This window comes from Tachypleus tridentatus, chromosome 13, assembly GCF_004210375.1.
Source record: "Tachypleus tridentatus isolate NWPU-2018 chromosome 13, ASM421037v1, whole genome shotgun sequence".
Classification (NCBI taxonomy): domain Eukaryota; kingdom Metazoa; phylum Arthropoda; class Merostomata; order Xiphosura; family Limulidae; genus Tachypleus; species Tachypleus tridentatus.
Genome location: NC_134837.1, coordinates 231,977,825 through 232,005,295, shown reverse-complemented (window position 1 = coordinate 232,005,295; position 27,471 = coordinate 231,977,825). Strand labels below are relative to the sequence as shown.

The 27,471-nt window shown below is 34.3% G+C and overlaps 1 protein-coding gene and 1 long non-coding RNA gene across 6 annotated transcripts in view; one reads left to right on the top strand and one right to left on the bottom strand.

The window, feature by feature from the left end:
* The window catches only part of LOC143239253 (organic cation transporter protein-like), a 45,789-nt gene extending 38,217 nt beyond the window's left edge, over positions 1-7,572 (top strand). For all 4 annotated transcript variants that reach the window (XM_076480165.1, XM_076480161.1, XM_076480162.1 and 1 more), the window contains exons 10-11: positions 2,612-2,751; positions 7,373-7,572. In XM_076480165.1, the coding sequence (XP_076336280.1) occupies positions 2,612-2,751; positions 7,373-7,439 (207 nt within the window). In that variant the 3' untranslated portion in view covers positions 7,440-7,572. The remainder of the gene's footprint in view (positions 1-2,611; positions 2,752-7,372) is intronic.
* LOC143239255 (uncharacterized) overlaps positions 1-27,471 on the bottom strand; it is a 47,388-nt gene extending 19,917 nt beyond the window's left edge. For both annotated transcript variants that reach the window (XR_013021082.1, XR_013021081.1), the window contains exon 1: positions 26,738-27,471. This is a non-coding gene — a long non-coding RNA (uncharacterized LOC143239255). The remainder of the gene's footprint in view (positions 1-26,737) is intronic.

Below are 27,471 nucleotides of genomic sequence, written 5' to 3'. Positions count from 1 at the left end.
TTGTTCAAAAACTTTCAAATATAATTGAAACTTCAAGTTTTGATCATTATTATTTATTTAAAATAATATATGTATTGTTACGTATTATAATTTATCTTCGTTTGGTTCCTTTTGTCCAAAAAGAAAATAACTTTTAGACACAAAACAAATAGTAAACAACTCGTCAGAAGCCACAACAAAATAAATTTCATTATGTTATGAAAACATATAGTTTCAAAACAAAAACGTTTTTTCTCATCCAGGACAAACTGTGAATGAGAAGTTGGACATGGCCCAAGGATTAACTGTATCTCATTGTTAAAAAAAAAAAAGAATATCTTGCCCTTGACTTTTGGGCAGTGGTTACACTTTAAGCATGACGATCAAATTCTATCAGATTAGAACAATTAACAGTAGGAGCTATTGGCTAACTGAATTTCCTCTTGATTACAAAAAAGTGACGACGTATGCGCAGATGTGTGACGTTTTGTACGAAAAATCCAAAAACTTCTGAAACAAAAAATGTCCATATAAAAAGCTTAGATGTGACTCGAACTTCATAAGTATTCATATCAAGGGAAAATATTGTTCGATCATATTGGAAGGAAGAATTAGTGAAAAGAGAGCTCAATCTTAGTGGAAGGACAAATGAAAGGGAAGGAAAAGTTTGATTTTAGGAGAATGGTACATTGCAATGTAATCGTAACAGAAAATGAAAATAATTATAATTTTTTCAGATGTACAGGATGATTATAAAGCAAGTTCGTTGTTCAGCGAAACATTTTTCATAAGCGGTATGGCATAGATAAATGAAATAAATTTTACATGAATTTTAAGGGTATAATGCAGATGAAAATGCCTTAGTTGCAACATGTTGCCATCAGGGCGCCATTGTGGTTTTTTTCTCATGGTATGGATATAATTGCACCTTTTAATCGCGGTGCAGATCGTTTAACCAACAGAAAACAGAGATAGCTTTCAGATGGCCTCATTTTAGTGTGGATATGCACAATCTCATAAACGTATATGAGGAGACAGGTTGCACGTGTGAGAAGCCACATGTAGGTAAACTTTTGACGCCAACTGAAATTGTCGCTTAGTTCAGTCTTGTTGCTGAGCAACTACTGTATAAGTGCACATGGGGGCAGCAGTGTACATTATGCAGACAGGAGTCTCAATTTGCTAATTTCAAATGTTCGCAAGACTCTTGAATCAACTTTGTGAACGTTTCTGTAGCAGCTACATCATGTACAAACATTGAAATAAATGATTTAATCCGATGCTTTGGTTTTGAGTTAAAATTCTGGACAAGACTGTAAGACGATGACCAATGGCCTGGCAATATCCTAAGGAGTGACGGAACACATTTTATCCTTTCTGAAAGTGTCAAGACATGCAACCGCATTATTTGATTACAACCTAGTTGCAATATTTCTTCCACCCCTCCATGATGCTGAGGTGGCAGTGTGTTTTCGCAGTTGGATTTGCTATTGGGCCGTTCTTTTTTGAAGAACCATAAGCACATGGACCGGAAATGTACATATTCAATGCCTCACAGTACCATACAATGCTCAAAATTGTTGTGATTTCTATGTTAAAGCAATGAAATGGAATGATCCTTGCAGGTATTGGTAACAAGGCGAAACACGTCTTGCAGGTACACTTTCGGAACAAAATCATTGTACGTCGTTTTTTCTAGTGAATAGCCACGTCATTCACCAGACCTAACATCAGCTATTTTCTGGTTGGTGAGAAACCTGAATCCATGTGCGTACTGTGAGAAGTCTTACAATGTTCCATACCTCAAGAGTGGAACTATTAGAAAACAGGCCAAATAAAATGAGCATTGTTGTTGTAATATTTGTTATCATACAAATGCAATACATTTTGGACTCTTTGGGAACACATTTTGAACAACTGCTATAATTGATTAGTCATTAAGTGGCAACATTTGTTATTTGCATTTGCATGATGCCCTTGGTATCATTATACAATTTCATTTTCTCATGTCATACCGTTTGTAAGATATGGCGCAATGGGCCACCAAACCTTCTATATAATCAGCCTGTAATGTGAAGATGTAACTGAATGAGGACTTAATTCGGTTGTACATGTCTGATAATTCTCGTGCGTTGTGGCATAAATAAAAGTGATGAAATTTAACAAATTTAATCCAATTCATATAATAACAGTTGTTGTCAAGCATTTTTCTAATATAAATAAGATTTCAACCATTGCTATGTCTTTTTTATCCTTGCTGACCTGAAGATCCCTGGCGTTAGACGTATGACCTTGTCCATCTTGAATATCACAGCTTTGGTGTATGACTGTATTTGGTATATTAATATACACTCTTTTTTAAATTCACTCAGACGTTTGTTTTAACTTCTTCAGGTTCTTTAGAGTAATGTCACAGGAGAACACGTTATTGTATGGTATATCTTATATATTTTATTATTTTTTGCAAAATTAAGATAATGTTTAGTAGGTACTTTTTCAAATGTTTATTAATATTTCTTTGAATGTAGTCAAAACTATATATATATATATATATATATATATATATATATACATATGTAAAAGGAAACAATATTGAATAAATTATGTAGATTATTTTTAATTTCGTTTACAGGGTGAAGCTACCAATCGTCGTGTTCCTCAAATAATATTTGGATCATTATCTGTAATTTCTGGGCTTCTTGTTCTATTGTTGCCAGAAACTAATAGGATGCATATACTTGACACACTAGAAGAAGGAGAAAATTTTGGAAAGTAAGTGAGATTTCAAATTTTTCTGTGATTTTTCAATGCAATAAGGTTTTGAAGACTGAACAATAGTGTTTGGCAATAATCATTTGAAGTCTTTTAGCTGTCAGTTATTAATATATATTACGCAGCAAGCCTTGCCATGTCAAACAATAAATGACAGAAACTGTGTCAGTAAAAGCCATATTCTTAATCTCTGATACCTATTATGACTTAAATAACCTAAATCGTAAATCATCGAAGTGATGGCGGTAGAAACGTTGCTCTAGGTTGTACAAATACGTAACATAAAGTTTTAAGTTGTAAATCATGGAATTTATGCCAGCAGAAAAGGTTCTACTAGTTTTAAAGACCTAACATAGAAGTAATTTTCCATTAAAAAATAAATATTTCAGGGCAAACAAACGAAATTCATTTTCAGTTATCTTTCTTCTTCGGATTTACAACATTAAAATCAAGGGTTCAATAGCCAATGTGGTTCTACTATAAAAAAAAAAAACACACACACACACACACTCTTTCTGCGAAATGTAAAAGCGTGGAGTGGTCTTGTGGTATATTTCTTGATTTCACAACTAGCGAGTCGAGTTCGAATCTACACATTACCAAAGTATATTCTCTGCACTTTAAGCCCCATTATCGTGAATTGTGGATTTTAGGGTGCTGATGAGTAGTACTTTTTTTCTGGCTAACAATTTAAAATTAGGGGCGACAATAAAATATCTAGCAAAATGTATCATGCTTTCCTTCCACAATTTACCACAGTGAAGAATACCACGACCATGGTAATCCCATACTACACTAAGGTAAGCATTGCTACATCTCTCTCTACCATATTAAGTATTACTGGTCTTTGTTTCATTTCAAACGAGTATGATCGTTGCATAGCTGGGTTTGATGTTTTTATGCGTATTGAAATAAATAAAAAACAGATTACATTTATTAAAAACCAATTTGGAAAACAAGAGACAAGATGTTTTATTATTCAATTGAGATAATAAATTAAAATGGGTACTATTATTTCAAGATAGGCATGTTCTCATAAAGAGAAAAAGGATAATAGAGGATAAAAGGCCTAATTAGCTTATAGGTTTAATCAGATAAATTAACAGTGAAATGGGAAGTCTGCAGAATAACGAGAAAGCTGGGTATCTCGTTGGGAAAGAAATTAGGAAATCTAAAAGGGCCTATGAGAAACAGCTGGCTGGCTAGTACTGGTAAAAATGACACAATAATGAAGCTGACTAATAAATGATAAAAATAACACAAGAATTCAGCGAGTTAATAACGGTAAAAATGACACAAGACTGCTTTACTGACATTAAAGTAAAGCAAAAATGTTAAATCGAGGAATGGACACTTACAAATGCTGAAGGTAATATTCTGTTGTAGGCTGTGAGATAATTGAGTTGTTAAATATTTATTTTGGATTTTATTATTAAACATTCTATAATGATTATTGTGACTGTTTTCCATTAATCACTTAGTGGTAAACAAAATAATGAAAGAATAAAATTAGATAAAATCTCAAGACTCGACAAACCAAATTTTGTAAAGGTGTCTTTTTAATTAAGTACAAATAGCTACATAATTGGCTATCTGTGCTTTGTTCACCATGAGTATCGAAACCCGGTTTCTAGCGTTGTGCCACTAGAGGGCGAGTTGTAGAGGAGGGCAAATATTATATGTATGCGAACTTCTCTATTAGATTTTTCATAGGTGAGTAGACAATGAAAAAAATGCTGCTAATAATAGTGCTGTTTTGAGTGGGAATAATAAGAGTTGTCCTAAAAATTAAAAGCGAATTAATTTCGTTTTCGCACTGTGAAAAATTCTAGAAAGTCTGATGAAAGAAAGTTTATAAAGCAAGTCACTGGAATATGCTATCATAAAAATGGACAATGTGGATTAACTAAGTTAAAATCTTGCCATAATAGCTTGTTAAGAAATTTTAAAAATGACCAATATGGATTAACTAAGAGTGTGGGTGGGGGGTGATTACTTGCTGTCTTCCCTCTAGTCTTACACTGCTAAATTAAGGACGGCTAGCACAGATAGCGCTCGAATAGCTTTGCGCGAAATTCAAAAAATAAACAAATATCACCACCTCTTGGGCTACGCTTTTACCAAGAAATAGTTGGATTAACCGTCACATTATAACATCCCTACGCCTGAAAGGGCGAGCATGTTTGGCGCGATGGGGATTCGAACCCCCGCCCCTTAGGTTGAGAATCGAACGCTTTAACCCACCTTACCATGCCGGGCCTCTTCTAGTAATGTATTCAAACTCTATGAAAATCTTCATTCATGTTAGTAACTGCATACTTACTATGAGATAATATCTTAATTAAATGTACTTTAAGCAAATGTAGATTGAAAGTATCAGATCGGAAATAGAAGCCAGTAAATCTGGTACACTTGTTATTAAAGTTCATTAATAAAATTCGTTCGTTCAAGATGACAGACGTGTCAACAACATACGTTTTGCAAAAAAACAGGATTGGAATTTAAAGAGCAATCTTTTATGCACTGTTTTTCTTAATAATGAAGGAACATTCCAGGTAGATTCAGCTGAGTAGCTGATAGAGTATTCTCTTGAACTGATAAGAATTTTCAGGAACTTTATAGAATGTTGTAAAACTTACGAGAATTTTCAAAAATCTTTTAGAATTTTCTAGAACTTTCCATAGTAATATATATAAAGGGGCTCACCACTTGAGTTTAATTCTAACTCCTAAGTGAACACATAGACCTATCTCATTTTATCAGAGATGACATCAAGAAGCTGCAAGCATTCTCCAGACGCATTCTGCTATGTATGTGGCGAATTTATTAAGACAATAAATTAAAAGTACTCTGTGATGGCATCTGCTTAAATGTGTGAAGTCTATAAGGCATATTTCGGCATTTCACCTGCGAGCATCGCAAAAAACCTCTGGAAGGTAAGATGGACAATCTTTGCTTGCTTGCTTGAATAGTAAGATTTTATACTATACAAATTTTAGACCTTTTAAAATTTAAATATCTTACGGTGCACCTCAACGAGGAATACAACATCATTAAGACCTTGCTAGAAGCCTTGAAGTATGATGAGTATGGCCTCTAGGTTATTGGAGACTTAAAAATGGTGGCATTTGGGTCTCCAAGGGAGCTTTACCAAGTTTCCCTGTCATCTTTGCCTTTGGGAAAACAGGGACACTGCAGCGCATTACAACAGGAAGCACTGGCCACGGCGGATTGAGTTCTCTGTAGGTAGGCATAATGTCAAAAGTGAATCACTAGTGGCCCTCCAGAAAGTATTGTTCCTACCATTGCACATAAAATTGGGTTTTATGAAACAATTTGTCACAGCTCTTAATAAGGAGTCTGCAGCCTTCAAGTATCTTCGAGATTTCTTCCCTAAGCTGTCTCAGGCAAAGGTCAAAGCTAGTGTCTTCGTTGGATCACAAATAAAGAAGATTCTGGAGTGCACAGAATTCCCCAAGAAGCTCAGTAGAAAGGGGAAAAAAGCTTACCACAGTGGTTCGGGGCTTCTTGGGCAATCACAAGGCCGAACATTACGTGGAACTGGTTGAGGCTTTGATGAAGAACTACGAAAAAATGGGCTGTAGGACGCCCCTGAAAGTCCATATCCTTGACGCTCATCTTGATAAATTCAAGGAGAACATGAGAGCATACTCAGAGGAGCAAGACGAGTGCTTCTACCAAAATATATTGGACTTTGAACGCCGCTACCAAGGAGCGTATAACGAACAAATGATGAGAGCCTATATTTCAGGGCTGATACGGGAAAGTGATTTACATTACAATCGCAAATCTCGACAAACTCATTTCTAAACAATTTTGTTCATTTTTGTATAACTTTAGTATAAATACTTGTAAATCTTGATTCATATGTTGTTTTGTTCAGACCTTATGTAAATGAACATGTGCAAATTTGCCCGCTTTTTCATAAAAAATAGGTTAGTTTCTAAATTTCGTTATCCAGGTCACAGAAGCAAAGTTTGAAGGGAATAATGGTCATTTTCTCTACTTTTACAACATCAGCAATTAAGAAATAACACAATACTATCCAGGAACAAAATTTGTGTTACATAGTGTAATTATTGGTTCTTCAAGTATTCATTATAAGTTAACACTAAATAAACTCGAGAGCTATATACGTGATACATATGGGAGTAATTTATGGAAAATGGAAACCCAAACACCGTATAAGTGGTGCAAAGGACAGTAATCTATGGTGAGGGAAGACCCGAGCAGCCAAGTTCACACTAGAATGGGATTAATGTCGTAAACAGAAGAAGAGTGTTCGCAGTTGTTTAGCGCAAAGCTAAAAAGTGAACTATTTATGTTCAGTCTACCGCAAAGGATCAAACCCATATTTTAGCTTTTTAAGTCCGTAAACTTACCACCGACCGAGCAGAAAACGTATAGATTTTAAAATAAAAAATGATATTTGTATATGGATTACTGTTTACAGCATTGTTAGATTAGATGTTAACGTAATAATACAATCTGTACGTTTTATACAGCTGCTTTTATATAGAAAAAAAAAAGTTTAGGCGTTTTTATTTTGATTTGATATTAGATTGAAATTAACAATGTGTACAACTTATTTCCATTACAGGAAGTTGCCATCATTTGTCAACAACGCCAAGGATATAAGTGGAACAACAAATGATTCAAAACGTTGAGATATGAATGTTTTCCTATAATTTTTTCCACATTTTCCTCAAATATATTTTTAAAGTTATGTTCTCTTTACATTCAACAACCAATTTAGTTTGTTGATTTTATATTTGTGTTATATAAAAACAAAATCCTTCACCCGTTTTGCATATATGAACTAATCTTCAAGTTACGTGAATACATTTTTTTGTTTTTTACAAAACATCATTTTACTTTTAAACTTCCATCTTTAACTTTAGTTGTTGTAGTTTAAACAATTATTAATAGTTAATTTACAATATCGATACAATTACTAGTAGTATTGTTATTATTTATGTATTTTACCTGGGCAGAAATTCTAAAACTTTCTTTACTCAAAGACCTACCTGGCTTTAGGAACACTGACTGAGGACCCCACCCAATGAACCGTTACAAATGAACTTACTTTCATAGAAAACTAAAAATTGAAAGAATAAAAATAGTAAATGATAAGAAGTAACAAAATGTCAGTCATTTGGGAGGGAAAATCTGTGTATGAACTACAGTCATCCGGAAACTAATCATGGTTCATCGACTAAGCATAGTTGCTCTGTATTACTTATCAGATGGTCATCCATCAGTATAGGTTGTAACCTAAATGTACAAACATTTACTCATTTCTACAAAGAGTAATATTTTGTTCAAAAATGCAATTTATTTCAAACATTTTTTTTTCTAATTCGAGCAGAAACATATAACATTTTTGGGACCATATGAATAAATAAATTTGGAAATAACATAAAAAGGGAGTTGAAGTTTTTATGAAAAAATACTTTAACTTAAGAGCTGAAGTTTATTGAGTTTCCAACATTACGACCAAACCTGTTAAAACAATGGAGTAAAACATGTATAGTATAACGAGATCTTTAAACTAAATGTACAACCATTATTGTCCTCATGAAATTGGTGGTTAGGTGGCTCGACTCACAGCCTAAGGATCACGGAATCGAATTCCCCCTAACAATAGACATGCTCGCCTTATCAGCTGCGAGGGCGTTATAAAGTTAACGTCAATCACACTATTCGTTGATAAAAGAGTAGCAAGAATTGGCGGTTGATGATGATAACTAGCTGTCTTTCCTCTAGTCTTACACTGCTAAATTAGGGAAGAATAGTACAGATAGTCCTCGAAATTAAACAGACAAACAACAACCAACCGACTGAAGCTCTTTCTTAAAGTATATAATGCATTATAATTTAAGTAACAAAACTATACCTCATAATTTTGTTTCTAAGTTTTCCTGGTGATTTATCATTTTCAAATTAATGTAAATGCACGAAAATAAAACAATGCAATAGTAGAGTTTGTTGCTACTTACTGTTTACTCTACAAATATAAACGTTGCCCTGCATAGTTTTTGCCAACTTGAAAGTAACAGTTGTCTATATAGGAAAGAAGTACGTTGAATCCGAAAATGACTCTAGTTTTCTAGTGTCAAGTCAGGTTTTCCCACAAAAGCCGGAAAACGAAATTAAAAATTTCATTTACTTTTTTATAATTACGTATACTATATTCATACTTTCAATATATTAATTATATTTTTAATATTAATTATTCTTTTAGTAATAACTAGTTTGTTTTAGTTTGTTTTCAGATTGAATTTTGAAAGTTAACTACAATAAGTATAGGGATGTAATGGATCGTAGAAAGTGCAGGTATAGTCATATAGTATAGTATATACTGTCGATATCTTTCTTTGTACATTGTTTCATTTACAAATATGTACCTTTATTTCTTCATCTTTTAATCATATATTCTAACTGGTAATCAGTCATCATGCATTTTGGTATGATGGAAATTTACCATATTGGTGAATTTTTTAAATGTAATTTGTGAAATACTCAGAACTGATAGAGAAAAAAAGGAGGCCATTTTCGAATTCAGGGCCATCGAATTAACTATAATCAGGTCCTAAAACTAAATCAGCAGGAAAAACGTTTCCAGATGCAGACTAGGGTAACCTATTCATATATGAAGCAGAATTTTCCTTCTGTGTGTCACAAGTTGTTATCAGTAACTGGCTAAACCAAATTTCGTAAAATTTAATAGAAACCTCAAAATTATCTGCCAAGGATTGAGTTTTAATGGATGGATAATCGGACTTAGTTCTACTTTGACTTGCATTTCGATAGTACCGCCTAAATGCTTTGAGTAAAGGCTCAAATAAGCGAAAATATCGGTAGCAAAATACATGAAGCCAAAAAAAAGTCACTTTTAATAACTTGTATAGCACAGATAACATTTCAATAGACGAACGTTTTGTGTGTTAAGTTTTTTGTTTTGTTTGTTTGGGAATTTCTCACAAAGCTACTCCAGGGCTATCTGTGCTAGCCGTCCCTAATTTAGCAGTGTAAGACTAGAGGGAAGGCAGCTAGTCATCACCACCCACCGCCAACTCTTGGGCTACTATTTTACCAACGAATAGTGGGATTGACTGTCACATTATACACCCCCACGGCTGGGAGGGCGAGCATGTTTAGCGCGACGCGGGCACGAACCCGCGACCCTCGAATTACGAGTCGCACGCCTTACGCGCTAGGCCATGCCGGGCCTTGTGTGTTAAGACTAGAAATAGTAGAAGAGAGCAGCCAACGCCCTCTTTTAAAACACTACCTTTTAAATGGAGCATTGCCAGGTATACTATACAAAATAAAATAGTGAAGAAGTATGATATATTGACTCAGTTTGACTAAAGTTAATATAAACTTTCATTTACTCAATCTATACTTTAAGAAGATAGTTTCCTGGAGCAATTTTATTTGTCAAAGACACAAAACAATGAATGTGTGAATCATATTTACAGACAAAGTGTGTCAACATTTCCAGGTGAACGATTTAGACTGCTGTGGGTCAAAGCGTATACATCAAAACACATTATCGACTTCTAATAGTGAATAACTTTTCGTAGCAGACTTTGGTACATAGAAGGCTTCAATGGACATTGTCCATTTTAATTATGACCATATTATGTTTTCGTGACAGACGTCATAGGATGTTGTAAAAAGACATGCATTCCAAATGACATCGTTGATTTTAATTGATAACGATATTAAGAAACATATTAGGTTGCTGTAGGTAGACAACGAAGGCATCAAACGGACATTGTCCATTTTAATGGTGAACACTATAAACGCATGATGAACAACGTATACTTTTGTAGGAAGATACTGATAGATAAAAAGAAATGTTTAATTTTTTTATTAACCCTACTGTACTACCATATCCACTTCTAGTACAAGCTAATGGTTCACGCTTCGTCAACTTTAACGCTTAATAATTCAAACGCATTTTACATTACGCAGTCAACGTTTAAGAGCCCACAACCAACGACAAAAAATAAGACTGTTCCCAGTTAAAAGTACAATAAAATAACAATATCTCCAGTTCAAAGTACAATATAATAAGACTGTCTGTCCACAGTTCAAATTACAATAAAATTATTTTAATTAATAGTTTTACTATATGAAGATAAAATAAAATACTGCTAGACTGGGAAGGTATAGTCTCATACACTCTACATATTTTGACGTCTTATCATCCTTACCTTCAGTTTTTTACAAATGTTTCACTTCGTTTCTGCTCTTACCTTCAATTTATAACGTTCTACTAAAAGATGTCTCTTATTATCTATATTTACACATATACCTTTGAAAGAACAACTTCTCATCGAAGTTTACAAAGTTTAAGTTAGAAACACAATTTTCCGTCAAAGTGTCTAAAATTCCATTAAGAGTCCACCGTTTACTGTAAAAAATGTACTAGATGCACTTGCTCAGAGTATCCGAAGTACCCAGAGTTTGGTTTCAAAAGTAAGTAAAACCAAAATTAATAGTAACATATATTTTTATTTTCAAATTGATATATCATGCTGTGTTATAGCGTGCAGAGTTCGTAATTTTTCTTGTGACACAGAATGTGCTCGTTTTACTGACATCATGAAAGCACAAACTGCAACGTTAGACGTCCTTATGTGACGTCATTTTAGTGTCTACTGGCTGATTGACAGATAATACACTACCGTATATGGTGCAAGCGGTTAAAGCAGATGACCATTCCAGGCGACCTTTCCAGACTATTCAACTGGGAGACACTTTTGATCAACAGAATGTTTCTACTTTATTTAGTAGGTAGTTTCTCCAAGAAGCAAGAGTTTCTCTTTACTGACGCCCAGTTTGCCTCTGAAGAAAAAATGTCCACCTTTCGCAAGCGTAAAGATTATAAAGTTTCTATTTCCTCTTTACTGACAATGTATTGAAAGTTTCATTGCGAGATAACACTTATTTTGAAGTTCGTAATATATATATAACATACATACATTACCACCAAATCACAGCATGTTCAGAATAGGAAATATTCCCTACCATCAATATGTACAACCAATAACTCATACAAGCTTATTTGTCATGAAAAGCACATCTAATATTACCCTTTATGTAAAAAGCGTGCACATTTTTACTTAGAAACCAAAAAGACATATTAACTTTGAGGCTTTAAGCATTAATAACAAGTAATAGTAAGTTTGCCTTATTATTAAAGTTTATGAAGTTCAACTAGGAAACACCCTGACAATCAAAGCATTTGAACTTTCACTGTCAAAGTATAAAATGCCGTACTAAGAGTCAGCCCATTCTTTCAAAATTCTTAAAGCGCCATCGAGAAATGCAATTTACTCACAAATAGTCTAACCTTTCATTAAGAAAAACACTTACTACCAAATTACACAATATTTCACTGGTATAATCTTATTACCAGTTTGTAATTGATTTAGTATTCAGTTTTTCAAATATCCTTCCTAACCTAATGATGACCTAAACAGATCAAAATGTAATATTTTTTACACTACCCATGCCAGCTGTATCTATAACGTGTCTTTATACCATTTAACTATATAAAACCTTGCTGAACTTTCTCACAAAACGTTAAAACATTTGCAATCACATCAGGAGGATCCGTTATACTAAATCACGTGAAGTTCGGCAGTTTGTTTGTTTGCAATTAAGCAAAAAGCTACACAATGGACTTTCTGTGCTCTGCCCATCATGGGAATCAAGATCCGGTTTCTAGCGTTGTAAGTAAGAATAAATACCGCTGCTCCACTCCAGGGCAAAGTCCAGCAGAAGACATACTTGAACACGATAATAGGCAAAATCCCAAAAGGGGGCATTACTTACTGCCCAAAGCTACAATACTCCTACAGGAGGCATGTTTCACATTCAAAACCGGGCATGGCCAGGTGGGTTAAGGCGTGCGTCTCGTAATCTGAGGATCGCGGGTTTGAATCGCCATCGCACAACACATGCTCGCCCTTTCAGCCGTGGAGGCGTTATAATGTGACGGTCAATCCCACTATTCGTTGGTAAAAGAGTAGTCCAAAAGTTGGCGGTGGGTGGTCATGACTAGTTGCCTTCCCTCTAGTCTTACACTGCTAAATTAGGGACGGCTAGTCCTCGAGTAGCTTTGTGCGAAATTCAAAAAAAAAAAAAACTTTTGACAAGAAAAAGAAAATAAGAAAAATTTGAATCAAAACTGGAAATTTTATATCTCGTGTATTTCGTAAAGGATATCGTTGAATTTTGGTATCTAAAGTAAAAGTCCATTATAAGACTGAAAAATATATGTTAATCTGGATTAACACAGTCCGAGGTAGAGAAAATGGAGTATTGCTAAACTGTCACTGCTGTTACTTACACACAGCGTGTCCTGTAGGTTGTTTTAGCTGCACTACACGCTACCATATTATCTTGGTTCGCGGACAAGAAAACAAAAACTTAATTCACAACCTATCGAGTTATCTTTTCTCTAAAAATAAATAAAAATAATTGGTGATTACCAGATAACAAACTTTCTTGTCGTGTGCACTACAGAAAGGGAACAGAATTCCATGCGTCAAATCATGTTGGTATTCAGATAAAGAATATAAAATGTTTATGAGTCTGATAATTATAAATATAATCAAATACTCTAATACTTATACTTGAGAAACGAATATTCAATAGCTATACAACTTTAACAACATTGTTTCATGAATAAAAATTACTTGCTTATCTGGTGTGACGTTGGTTTACACCATTTTTATCAAATCTTACAATGATCATTCATTTCATTGTATATAGTCATTTTTATCAAATTAATTAACCACAAAATACGATTACAAGGAAACAAAATTAATTAAATACGATTACAAGGAAACAAAATTAATTAAATATGATTACAAGGAAACAAAATTAATTAACTGGTGTGGAGTAAATTTTGGAAGAAACGAAATTGTTTCTGTAGTAATACTAGACAAGCTGCTTCTTTTAGTAATACTAGACAAGCTGCTTCTTTTAGTAATACTAGACAAGCTGCTTCTTTTAGTAATACTAGACAAGCTGCTTCTTTTTTAGTAATACCAGACAAGCTGCTTCTTTTAGTAATACTAGACAAGCTGCTTCTTTTAGTAATACTAGACAAGTTGCTTCTTTTAGTAATACTAGACAAGCTGCTTCTTTTAGTAATACTAGACAAGCTGCTTCTTTTAGTAATACTAGACAAGTTGCTTCTTTTAGTAATACTAGAGAAGCTGCTTCTTTTAGTAATACTAGACAAGCTGCTTCTTTTAGTAATACTAGACAAGTTGCTTCTTTTAGTAATACTAGACAAGCTGCTTCTTTTCTTTTAGTAATACTAGACAGCTGCTAGAGAAAGGCTGCTTCTTTTAGTAATACTAGACAAGCTGCTTCTTTTAGTAATACTAGACAAGCTGCTTCTTTTAGTAATACTAGAGAAGCTGCTTCTTTTAGTAATACTAGACAAGCTGCTTCTTTTAGTAATACTAGAGAAGCTGCTTCTTTTAGTAATACTAGACAAGCTGCTTCTTTTTCTTTTAGTAATACTAGACAAGCTTCTTCTTTAGTAATACTAGACAAGCTTGCTTCTTTTTTTTAGTAATACTAGACAAGTTGCTTCTTTTAGTAATACTAGAGAAGCTGCTTTTTTTAGTAATACTAGACAAGCTGCTTCTTTAGTAATACTAGAGAAGCTGCTTCTTTTAGTAATACTAGACAAGCTGCTTCTTTTAGTAATACTAGAGAAGCTGCTTCTTTTAGTAATACTAGACAAGCTGCTTCTTTTAGTAATACTAGAATAGTTGCTTCTTTTAGTAATACTAGAATAGTTGCTTCTTTTAGTAATACTAGACAAGCTGCTTCTTTTAGTAATACTAGACAAGCTGCTTCTTTTAGTAATACTAGACAAGCTGCTTCTTTTAGTAATACTAGACAAGCTGCTTCTTTTAGTAATACTAGACAAGCTGCTTCTTTTAGTAATACTAGACAAGCTGCTTCTTTTAGTAATACCAGACTAGAATACTAGAATGCTTCTTTTTAGTAATACCAGAATAGTTGCTTCTTTTAGTAATACTAGAGCTGCTTCTTTGCTTTTTTAGTAATACTAGAGAAGCTGCTTCTTTTAGTAATACTAGACAAGTTGCTTCTTTTAATAGTAATACCAGACAAGTTGCTTTTTTTAGTAATACTACCAGACAAGTTGCTTCTTTTAGTAATACTAAATACCAGACAAGCTGCTTCTTCTTTTAGTAATACTAGACAAGCTGCTTCTTTTAGTAACACCTAGACAAGCTGCTTCTTTTTTAGTAATACTAGACAAGCTGCTTCTTTTAGTAATACTAGACAAGCTGCTTCTTTAGTAATACTAGACAAGCTGCTTCTTTTAGTAATACTAGAATAGTTGCTTCTTTTAGTAATACTAGAGAAGCTGCTTCTTTTAGTAATACTAGACAAGCTGCTTCTTTTAGTAATACTAGACAAGCTGCTTCTTTTAGTAATACTAGACAAGCTGCTTCTTTTTTAGTAATACTAGAGAAGCTGCTTCTTTAGTAATACTAGAAAGCTGCTTCTTTAGTAATACCAGACAAGCTGCTTCTTTAGTAATACTAGACAAGCTGCTTCTTTTAGTAATACTAGAGAAGCTGCTTCTTTTAGTAATACTAGACAAGCTTCTTTTAGTAATACTTTTAGTAATACTAGACAAGCTGCTTGTTTTCGTAATACTAGACAAGCTGCTTTTTTAGTAATACTAGACAAGCTGCTTCTTTTAGTAATACTAGAGAAGCTGCTTCTTTTAGTAATACTAGACAAGCTGCTTCTTTTTTAGTAATACTAGACAAGCTGCTTCTTTTAGTAATACTAGAGAAGCTGCTTCTTTTAGTAATACTAGAATAGCTGCTTCTTTTAGTAATACTAGACAAGCTGCTTCTTTTAGTAATACTAGACAAGCTGCTTCTTTTAGACGTCAGTATTATTTGTTACTAAGTTAGCTTTACAAGGTTCTTCTAGGTTTATAACACTAGGTGTTACTAAATTGACTTTTAGAGACTTGTAGTACTTCTATGTTATTAACTCACTTTACAAAGTTGTTCATGGTTTGTAACAGCTAGGTGTTACTTAGCAAACAGTTCAATGTTCTTCGAGATTCGTATTTCTAGATGTTACTACATTGATTTTCCAAGGTTTGTGGTACTAGGTGTTAATCAGATTTTTTCCGATATTTGTAATACTAGACTTACTACGCTGATTCTTTGCGGTTTTAATTACTATCTATCACTGGACTGATTTGTTAAGGTTTTTAATACTATGTCTTGAAGTACTTTAAGGATTGTAATAGTATATGCTAAACATTGTTCTTCCAGAGTTGTAACAGTAGGTGTTGAGTAATGGTTCTTCAAGAGTTGTAATACTAGGTGTTGAATTGGTTCTTCAAGAATTATAATAGCAGGTATTGAGTATTGCTTCTTCAAGTATTGTAATAGTATGTGTTGAACAATGGTTCTTCGAGGGTTTTTAGAGTACGTGTTGAGCATTGGTTCTTCAAGTGCTGTAATACTAGGTGTTGAACATTGGTTCTTCAAGAATGGTAATGCTAATTCAGTGGGAACCCTAAGCATAAGTACTGTTGCCCTCTTCCTTTATAAACAAATACTAATTGCATTCTTTCGAAAAATCAAAAATACAGCAACACAGCATATACTAATTCGCTTTTTAAAACGGATCATCGTAAAATAAGATCAGTATGTAGGAAGTAAATGATAATAAATGACATAGACTTACACTTAAAGATTGTCTCCAACACTTTATGATACGGAGTTATCAATCTCGTCAGTGTATGACACTTATCTGCCTAATTCTTGGTTGAAACTTCTGTATGTCAATCCATACAAATTATCCTGATTCACAGATGAGGGAAAATGTTTTTATCAACTTTGAACAGCTCCTCACTGCAGAAGTTACAGTTACTATGAGTGTTAAAAAAATAGCAATGCGATCCAACAGGTTAGGTAATATATCTTTTCTTTTAACTCGATAGCACCAACATAACTAATTGTGTCGTAGTTATACGTAGCATTATTACGAATACTGAGATTGAATTTAGTTTTCGATAATCTGTTGATATGATGTTATTTAGTCTTGTGGAGTTCTCCATGACATATGATCCATATGTATTGCGTTCCGCAAAATTCTGTGGCAAGAATTTACCACCTTGCCTGCAGACCATAGTACACCTGTCGGCATACTCAAGATAGAATCTGCATTTCTTCATTGAAGAGAAATGGCTTCTAATCATTGATGCTTTTTGGTGTTCCAGAGTGTGCTATACAGTCAGAATTACATGGATTAAAGTTCTTTTATACCTCATTTCATTTGTGTAGAAAACTAAGCCCCACTTATACAAGGGCACAGATGTGATTTAATTTGAATATTGCGATTTTCTCTGAGTTGCAATTCAGCTTCGGAGAATTAACTTCGACGTAAGTATTTTTGCGAGGACGTTAGACATCTTCCTTGGTTAAAATTGAGCTTGTAAACCGTGTGAAACGAGCTAAGAATAGAGCTAGCTAGCTTTTCCGTCAAGACGAGTGTACTTCTGTATCAATATATAATTAATTCGCTTTCTGTGAACCGTCAATAAAAGATTCAGTTCCCCACCAGATAGAAGGCTCAGTGTTGTTCCTAAGTTTGTAAAACTCTTGTATATGAACCATTATTTATAATAACTGTTGTTATAAATCGTATATTTTTGTAGATATATTAAAATATATTTGCGTTAAGAAAGAAAATTGTGTGTATCAATCTTGTTGGCAAATATCATACATTTGATACATATAGACATTCAGCTAACTTCTAAATTAAAATTAAAATTTCTGTATATTTGAAATCGTAATACCGAATTACATTACATAATAAATTGGAGACGCATCCGAGATAAATTATAAAGTGTAATATAATAAATTGTCCGGTATATGAATTACACACAAAATTCTTTCTCAATTAAAATTCAAATCTAAATTCAATTTATATTTATCAGTGCCAACAAAATTTGATCAATGTATGATTATAAAGATTTTCTTCAATCACCCTTCCTTAAACAAATCGAAAGTTATAAGAAAAGTGAATTGCTTAAAATTTCCAAAAGTTTGGAATTAGAAGTTTTGTTTCTTTGTTTGTTTTTAAATTTCGCGCAAAGTTACACTAGGGTTATCTACACTAGCCATCCCTAATTTAGCAGTGTAAGACTAGAGGGAAGGCAGCTAGTTATCACCACCCACCGCCAACTCTTGGGCTACTCATTTACCAACGAATAGTGGGATTGACCGTAACATTATAACGCCCCACGACTAAAAGGGCGAGCATGTTTGGTGCAACGGGGATTCGAACCCGCGACCCTCAGATTACGAGTCGCACGCCTTAACATGCTTGGCCATGCCGGGCCTAAAATTATTAAAGAGGGAAAAAAAGGTCGTACACTGAGTCTCATGTTTGTGTAACCCGGTGAATACAGGAAAGCAATGCTTAATTGAACCTAAGCATTTCAGTTATCTAACAGCGAAACAAGATAGAAGTTATTTATTACCTGTCAATTTTTGTGTAGTTTGTGTTTGAATTTCGCGCAAAGCTACACAAAGGCTATCTGCGCTAGCCGTCCCTAATTTAACAGTGTAAGACTAGATGGAAGGCAGCTAGTCATCACCACCCACCGCCAATTCTTGGGCTACTTTTTTGCCAACGAATAGTGGGATTGACGGTCACATTATAACGCCCCTCCGACTGAAAAGGTGAGCATGTGTGGGGTGACGAGGATTCGAGCCCGCGACCCTCGGATTACGAGACGAGTGCCTTAACCACCTGGCCATGCCGAGCCTGTCTTGGTATGTCTGACTGTTAATGTTTGAAAAATAAAAGGATACAATACCCAGTTCGTTTGTGTCCACGTATGGACGACGTTTCACCAGATAACCCGATGTTGTTAGTTTGGTCATTGATAAAACGACGTATGTAGCTAGGAGGGAGTTCATAAAACAATTACAAAAAAAAATACTCAAGGGCATGCTCCCTTTGTGATTCTTTCTAAATCGAGTAAAATGTATGCAGCAAAACATCTAATGAAGGATGCCATTACTGTGAAAAATCTCATTTATTCTACCAAAGTATGCAACATTGCACTGGGGTAGAAAAATTGTTCCAGTCGATGACGAAAAGCTAGAAGTTCTCATAGCAGAAATTTCAGACCACAAAGAAGAAAAGTTGCTTATTGTTCCAATGACTTTATATGAAACTGTTACAATCCAGACAAGTGCAAGTTGTGTTTTCGCACTTCAGTGCAAAGTAGAAAACTCTTCTGTTCGATACTACCGTTTCATACTCTTGGAGCAAAATTGGTGCTTGTGTGTAATTAGAAGCTTTGATTAAAGAGAACATTTTTGTTTACATTTTTATTACTTTGCTTTGAAAGAATTCTGCGTGCAGTTTGAGAAGAGTTGGTTTGTGCAACATTCAGTCCAGACAATTATGAAGTCAAAGAATTTGAAAACTCCTGGGGAACTCTTGAAAAACGTTCAACTTTTAAAATGCTGTATATCTCAGATAAGCGAGAAATGATTACCAGTTTTCTTCATGAAAGATTGATCTTATCTGAAGGTGGTTCAAAAGACTTTCTGCCTGACAACGATTATCGAAAATGTGCCGAATTTATTCTCTTAGGAGAAACCCTAACTTGTGGACTGCATTGGCTACAGCCTGGTGCATATTACCATGACCATTAGATTGCAACTGTGAATTACATTTTTAAGATGTATACATTTCGTGATCATCTGAGTTATAACCAGTCAAAATGGACACGTTACACTGAATCAGCTTGTTTAATGTTTCCTTCTAAATAAAAACTTAGTTATCCACAGCTTTTGCTGCATCTGCACCTTTCAGTGATCTTCAGCTATGGAATGATCTGAATATATACAGCAGAACTGACCAACACTAGCAGAATTTGTTTGTTTGTTTGTTTGTTTTTAATTTCGCTCAAAGTTACAGAGGGCTAGATGCGCTAGCTGTTCCTAATTTAGCTTTGTTTGTTTGTTTTGGAATTTCGCACAAAGTTACTCGAGGGCTATCTGTGCTAGCCGTCCCTAATTTAGTAGTGTAAGACTAGAGGGAAGGCAGCTAGTCATCACCACCCACCGCCAACTCTTGGGCTACTCTTTTGCCAACGAATAGTGGGATTGATTGTAACATTATAACGCTTCTACGGCTGAAAGAGCAAGCATTCTGGTGTGCATGGTTTCGAATCCACGACCCTCATATTTCGAGTCGAGCACTCGCACCGCGTGGCCATGCCAAACCACTCACAGGCAGAAACAACCGTCACTGCACTCAACAGCTACCTATGGTACTTTATGAAAGAAACTGCACTCTTCTCCAAATGTGTTCCGAATCTGAGAAGAAGCAAATCACTCGTTAACTTAACAATGAAAGATAAAAATACACTGGAAGAAAAAGAGTTCCAATTGTTCCACAGTTACCTTTATCAACAAAATTGGTGTCTTTAATTAGCAGAAAGTCGTGGCTCCCAATAAACTCTCTAGATATTGATACTGACTTGTTACATTTCGCATTAACACAGCGGGCCGCTGATGGTGATTTTCATGAAGTTGCCAGGTTTGTTCACTGTGCCAGAATATTAAATAATCTTTCTGAAAAAATGGTGAAGTTCATCATAGACTTTGCAAACTACATAACACAAGATGAAGAACAAAAAAAATCGATAAACAACGTCACAATGTCCCACATTTCACAAGAAGAATTTCACCATTTCCTACATTGTTGCTTTCTGTGATTATCTTATTGTCTGAACCATTCTGTGGTGCGATTCTTACATTATTATTAAATTCATTCATTAAATTGAATATTTATTACAGAAAATATGCTTTTTCTATGTACATTGGTATTTCAGCTATATAATAAATAGTGAATTATTTGAAATAATTCATTTTCTAGTGAAAAGCTTTAAATGATCTTTCAGACCTCAAATATGACTCTTGTTACTTGATCATCATCTGTAAGTCAAGCAAGCCTTACAAAAAACAAATAAATAAAATTAAAATTTATGCCTTACAATTACTGTAAATTTTTGTGTGTATTGTTTCTCAGGGTTGTTCATTCCCATATCATGTTGACAAACTAGCAAAATCAGCAATTTTGTTTTCAGTATAATCACCCACTTTTTCAAAATTTAAATGGTTGAAACTACTTAAATTACAACTATTGATCATTACCAAAATACGGCCCGGCATGGCCAAGTGGGTTAAAACGTTTGACTCGTAATCTGAGGGTTGCGGGTTCGAATCCCGGTCGCACGAAACATGCTCGCCCTTTCAGCCGTGGAGGCGTTATAATGTGACGGTCAATTCCACTATTCGTTGGTGAAAGAGTAGTCCAAGAGTTGGCGGTGGGTGGTGATGACTAGCTGCCTTCCCTCTAGTGAGTCTAGTCTTGCACTGCTAAATTAGGGACGGCTAGCACAGATAGCCCTCGAGTAGCTTTGTGCGAAATTCAAAAACCAAAACAAACAATCAATACCAAAATCAAAATGTGAATACATCAGAAGCTAATGAATGCAGGGTAATTCATACTAGTCAGGAGTAATTCTTACAATTACACTGGGGAACACTTTTTCAGTAACTTTGAGTTGCATTGGATATTTTAACTGATTCTGAAGGAGTTTTAGGCGCTGATTTCAAATCTGAAATTAGTTTTTCTCTACAAGCTCTAGTTTGTATGCAATTTGAGGTTGTTAATGAAATTGTACAACTGTGAACTTGCGTAAACCATGTATAAGCATTTTCACGTCCATATATATAGATAGCTTCTAATATTTTGATCATTCTTCTTTTGTTTCAGATCAAACATGGCTTCCAAAAATAAATATCATTGCAGAAACAAGCCTGATGCCTTCTGCTACATATGTGGATGCTACACACTCAATCGTCAGAGACGTAACATATCCTCGTTCGTCAAGCGTGCCTACAAGGCATATTTTGAAGTTCTTCTTGGTGATCAAGACAAGCAATGAGCTCCTCATGTTGTGTGCCACAATTGTGAGGAAATGCTTCGAGACTGGACCAAAGGAAAACGCAATGGTCTGCCTTTTGGTGTTCCAATGATTTGGCGCGAACCCACCAACCATGTAACTGACTGTTATTTCTGCATGGTAAACACAACGGGTGTTGGGAAGAAAAACCGACATAAGATTACGTATCCGAACATTCCCTCAGCTATTCGGCCTGCTCCGCACTCTGAAGAAGTTCCTGTTCCAGTTTTCAAAGGCTTGCCTTCATTGGACGATAAAGACATTGGACATGATACAAGCGAACAAGACTATTGTGACAGTGAATTGTCAGAAAAGTGTACACAATCGGAGAACTGTTCTTCAGACACTGATCCTTTCCCCGTCCCCAAGCTGAACTGAATGATTTAGTGCGGGATTTAGGTCTTTCAAATAAAAATGTCAAATTGCATAAAATCTGTAGCTTGCAGACAAAAACCGACTTCAGATTTGAAATCAACACACTCAAATTGACTATAGAAAGGTCTTTTTTTTAAATGCAACAAAATGAGTGTTCCCCAGTGTTATCAATACTATTAGTCTAAAAAGGATTAATATATCTGTTTAGGCGTTTTCTATTGGTCTTATTGGTCTGAAGCAAATTAATAGTTCTTATAGTTATACTAAACTGAAGAAAGTTTATAAAATATCTTATTCAAAAATATAAATATAAACGACATGAAAAGGTAATGTGTGGAATGGAAGAAAAAGATATAGAATGATCCATTGAAGCTGGTATTCAAAGATATAGAATGATCTATTGAAGCTGGTATTCAAAGATATAGAATGATCTATTGAAGTTGGTACTCAAAGGGCAAGCTGTAAAAGTGAAAAATATAATGGTTGGTGTTTCCGGAGTAAAAAAAACTAAACTTGATATTCTCTGAGTCACAGATTTAAACAAGATAGCCACTCTCGAATTAAAAAATGAAATTGGGTCTTACGAAGATATTCCCTAGTTTGACATGTGTTAGTAAATACTGGATTATTATAGTGTGTGGTCTATTGTTTAGCGTACTGAACTGTGAATCTAATGGATTGTGGAACACGTCCTATTGCTTTATTTGTTAAGCTGGGTGTCTAGAAAAACGAAATGTATCCATTGACGAAAACAACGGGAAATCATCTTGACTATTATTTCCATTGCTTTATGGGTCAATGAGTCTGCCTATCTTCAGTTCCGAAAGGAATTTTTAATATAAGTAAATAAATAAAAGGTTATTGTAGAAAAATGGAAGCAAGCCCACTACTCATGAACAGGTGTATATATGAAGGCAATACAACAAAATAAGCTAAATGGTTAATGTATAAAGAATCTTTACCAAAGTATTTAGAAATTGTAGTGAAAAACATCTTTAGTGCTGATAACGCCTTCTCCATTTTCGGTTTGAGGTTCCTCGAAAATCTTGCCATGTGTTCACTTTGTGCTTCCTGTGTACGTTGGTGATCATTACAAACCGAAAGCATTTTCTCTTTTGAACTCACATAGAGGAAAATAGGATGTGAGTAATCACAACAAAGGATGATCCTACGTCATGGTTATATGGATTTAAATTTAATTCGTCCAACAGTCCTACATGTATTTTCTGGCATTAGGCTTGTCGTGATTTTGATTTAGGATTTTAATCTGAACAACATCTATTGCGCGTATGGCTAAACAGCCAAGTCAGATAACCGTTATGATTTGAGTACAGCTTTCCCTTATTTTTTAACTATTCATCAGTTGGAAGAAAGTCAGCACGAACCGCCACAATAAGGAGTTATAAGAATTTATAAACCGAATAGCTTTTACAACGTACTAATACTTAAACCTATTCCATGAGCATTTAAACTAACTAGAACTAATCACATAAGCTGTTTCTGATTGTTTAGGAATTCTAATATGATTCTTCATCAGCCATGGTAACAAGCTATAAACAATTTATTCAGTTATCAAATGGTTTTGTCGTACTGGTGCTGAAAGAATACAATACAAAATAGGTTTCGTCTCGCAACCATAATGTGTCTGGATACATTGTCAAAGAAATATTACTTGTGAATAGATTTAGTAAGTTATTAAAAGTTAATCTCTGTATATGAACTACATTATTGTAAGACTTGTTCTTACGCTAGGAAGTTTTGTTGTTCCTAAGACCACCTTATAGAAGGTGATCAAATATATCACCCTTCAATCTGACAAATAATCAGGCCCACCGAGAATGTGTATGAATATTTGGAATTTAAAAGAAAAAATAAAAATAAAGTAATTGATTAATACCAGATACAATATGTGTAATAAATAAATATATTATATAAAGATTATCACTCGCTGCCGACAGTTACAATATGCACTATCATAACCGGCATCAGCAAAAAACAAAGGTGTAGGGTATGAGAAAATACAATGGCTACCACACTACACTATAACCAGTTAATGTCATTTAATTAACCCAATATACCACCTCGCTCAAGCTCGAAGAAATACTTATTAGTTACGTGTGTAATTATCAAAAATTGACCATGATGAATTTTGATATTGTATCCCCAAACTGTGAGATTTTCTATTACACTTTCGATAATTTATTTTGTGTAACCTAGTAAAGGATTAGTTTAGTTTTATATTTGAATAACCCTCTAATATGGTGGTCACAATATCTTCTGTCCTTTCCGGCTTCAAGTAAAGTAGTTCAGCCCACATCATCGTACTTTCCTAGCTATACAAACTTGCTTTTGATCTATATTGAAATAGATTATGATATATTATTATATTACAAAATAAGTGTGACAGTTGTCCAGCTTACAATTTATGCCATTGTAAAAGTCGTGAGAGAGGCATAGGATTACTTTTTTTCGAGTTTTACGTGACTTGACTTTCTCATAAAATGTTCTTTTAAGATTTGACCGACCTTGTAACCATCATGAAAAGTTCAAAATAACAATAAACTACCTTTTTTCTTTCTAGAATGACTGCAAATTCTAACTCAAAACTACATTTTTTGTTTGTTTTTGTTTGTTGAGAATTAAGCACATAGCTACACAATTGGTTATATGTGATCTGCCCTCCACAGGTATCGAAATCCGGTTTCTAACGGTGTGAGCCCTCTGATATAACCGCTGTGCCACTGGGGGTGGAGCAAAACTGCATTTATTTTGAAGAGTTTAGAACTTATAACATCTTATATATTTTTTTCTTCTTGATTTTATTGTTCTATTGTCCTTTTGAAAGGGCCAGCTTGGTCCAGTGTTTAGGAAACTTTACTCGCAATCTGAGATTTGTGGGTTCGAAAACACATCTCACTAAACATGCTTGCTTTTTCAGCCGTGGAAACGTCAATCCCACCGTATTTTGGTAAAAGATTAGCCCACAATTTGGCTAAATTACGAACAGCTAAATCAAAGAGCCCTCGTGTAGCTTTGTGTGATATTCCGATCAAACCAAACCCTTTTGAACCGAATATAAATAAAACATTCGGCGAGTTTTTAGCCCAACCCAACGTATTTCATTACATAATTCGCGGACTCGCATGCGTTCATTGTCAGTTTTCGGCAATATTTAAGCTCTAATTTTTTAAAATCATTCTCCTAGTACACTAAATATTTTTTATTTATTTAAAAGTAAGTCTATGAAAATAGAACAATAACAAGCAACAGGCCAACAATATCCTACAATTATCGCACAAGTATTTTAAAAAATAACATTAGATACTCTATCTCAACAACTATGTCTTTCACGTCATAACGAAAAACAAACGTGAATACATTGAACTCATAGATTAAAACATTGTCTTTCTATTGGACATCAATTAATTAAGATAAAACATCAAAGTTATGGACTGACTAATTATGAAACAGAGTATGCTAGAAATGTGTGTGACATGCACATCTCACTTTCTGATTGATAGTTCAAATACAAAGAAATTCAAGCCTGGGAAAATTATGCTTCTTGTGAGACTATCCATAGTACAGTATTATGAATATATATTAAACTTTGTAATTTAAAAATGGGTGGCAGGTAAGTTATCAAAGACAGAAGAGTTAGAAAACTGACTTTAAATAACTATATACGGTGAGTTTATCCATATTGCACCAAACATGCTCGTCCTTTCAGCCGTGGGGCCGTTATAATGTTACGGTCAATCCCACTATTCGTTGGTAAAAGAGTAGCCCAAGAGCTGACGGTGGGTAGTGATGGCTAGCTGCCTTCCCTCTAGTTTTACACTGCTAAATTAGGGACGGCTAGCGCAGTTAGCCCTAGCGTAGATTTGTACGAAATTCCTAAACAAACAAACTTTAATAATTTTATTCATTTATTTAATAGAATTCTCTAATCAGTGACTTTTATTATTTCCCTTTAGGCAACAACGTGTTTGTGTGTAGTAGTGCATTTTTCAGTTATATAGTGATAGAAGTAATCATTGATTACTTTAAAATAATTAGCCCGTTGTAATCTGAATAATATATTGAAATTTTATTAATAGTGTTATGCATACAACGAATAAAAACATACATAATAAAATACTGATTAAACATTTTATGTTATAAAATAAGCTTAGTTTCGTAATTATTGCCACCAATGGCACAGCGGTATGTATGTGGATTTACAAAGTTAAAATCCAGCTTTCGATACTCGTGGTGGACAGAGCACGGATAGCTTATTGTGTTGCTTTGTACGAGGTACAAATACGCACATATTTTCAGAGTGTGATGCAATAATGACAAATACAGCAACTCGAAGACGTACGTACGTTCGTTACTGATAGATTACATTGGTGAATAAATACCTTTACTTACGGAATATACTAAAGCTGTATTGAGCACGAGCTTACTTTACAAAAGTTACTCTACATACAAAAGTCACACAGAAACACTTACTGTAGCTATTGGTTCCGTTGGGCCAAAAATTCAGACACAGACTATGACACTTTTTAATAAACACAGTTAAATGTCTTTAAACATATTGTAGAAACATATCATTATACTGAGTTCATATAGATATTTATAGTGCTTGAATTCAATCGGACGCATTCTTATTCGTCAACAACAATTTGAGCACTATTGGTTATTTCGTATACACGGAATCAAAATATGTCTTTTCTCTCACCTTAACCAACTGGATTTGCCAGTCTTCGCTTGAAGCGGCATCTGTTGCTTTGTTTAGAAATTAAGCGGAATCTCAAGGCCAAATATGCTGTTATTCAGCATAGTAAAGGAAATTCTTATCTTAATTTCACAAAAACATAGGGTGGAAACATATTCAGTACTTTCCCAGTGAATCACCTTTGGTGTTACTACTTATTATTATTTTATTTCCTATTAGTTTTGTTGCACATTTAGATTTTTTAATATGCGTTATATAAATATAAATATTTTCATAAGCATATTTATTTAAATCTAGTAATGCCGCCACAAAGAAAAAGTATTATGTTTTGAGTACATTTTTAAAACTTAAAAAAGGAAGATATGAGGGTCCCACTCAATGATAAATATTAATATCATAAATATGCCTGGGCGTGGCATGGCTAAGCGTGTTAAGGCGTACGACTCGTAATCTGAGGGTCGCGGGTTCGCATCCCTGTCGCACCAAACATGCTCGCCCTTTCAGCCGT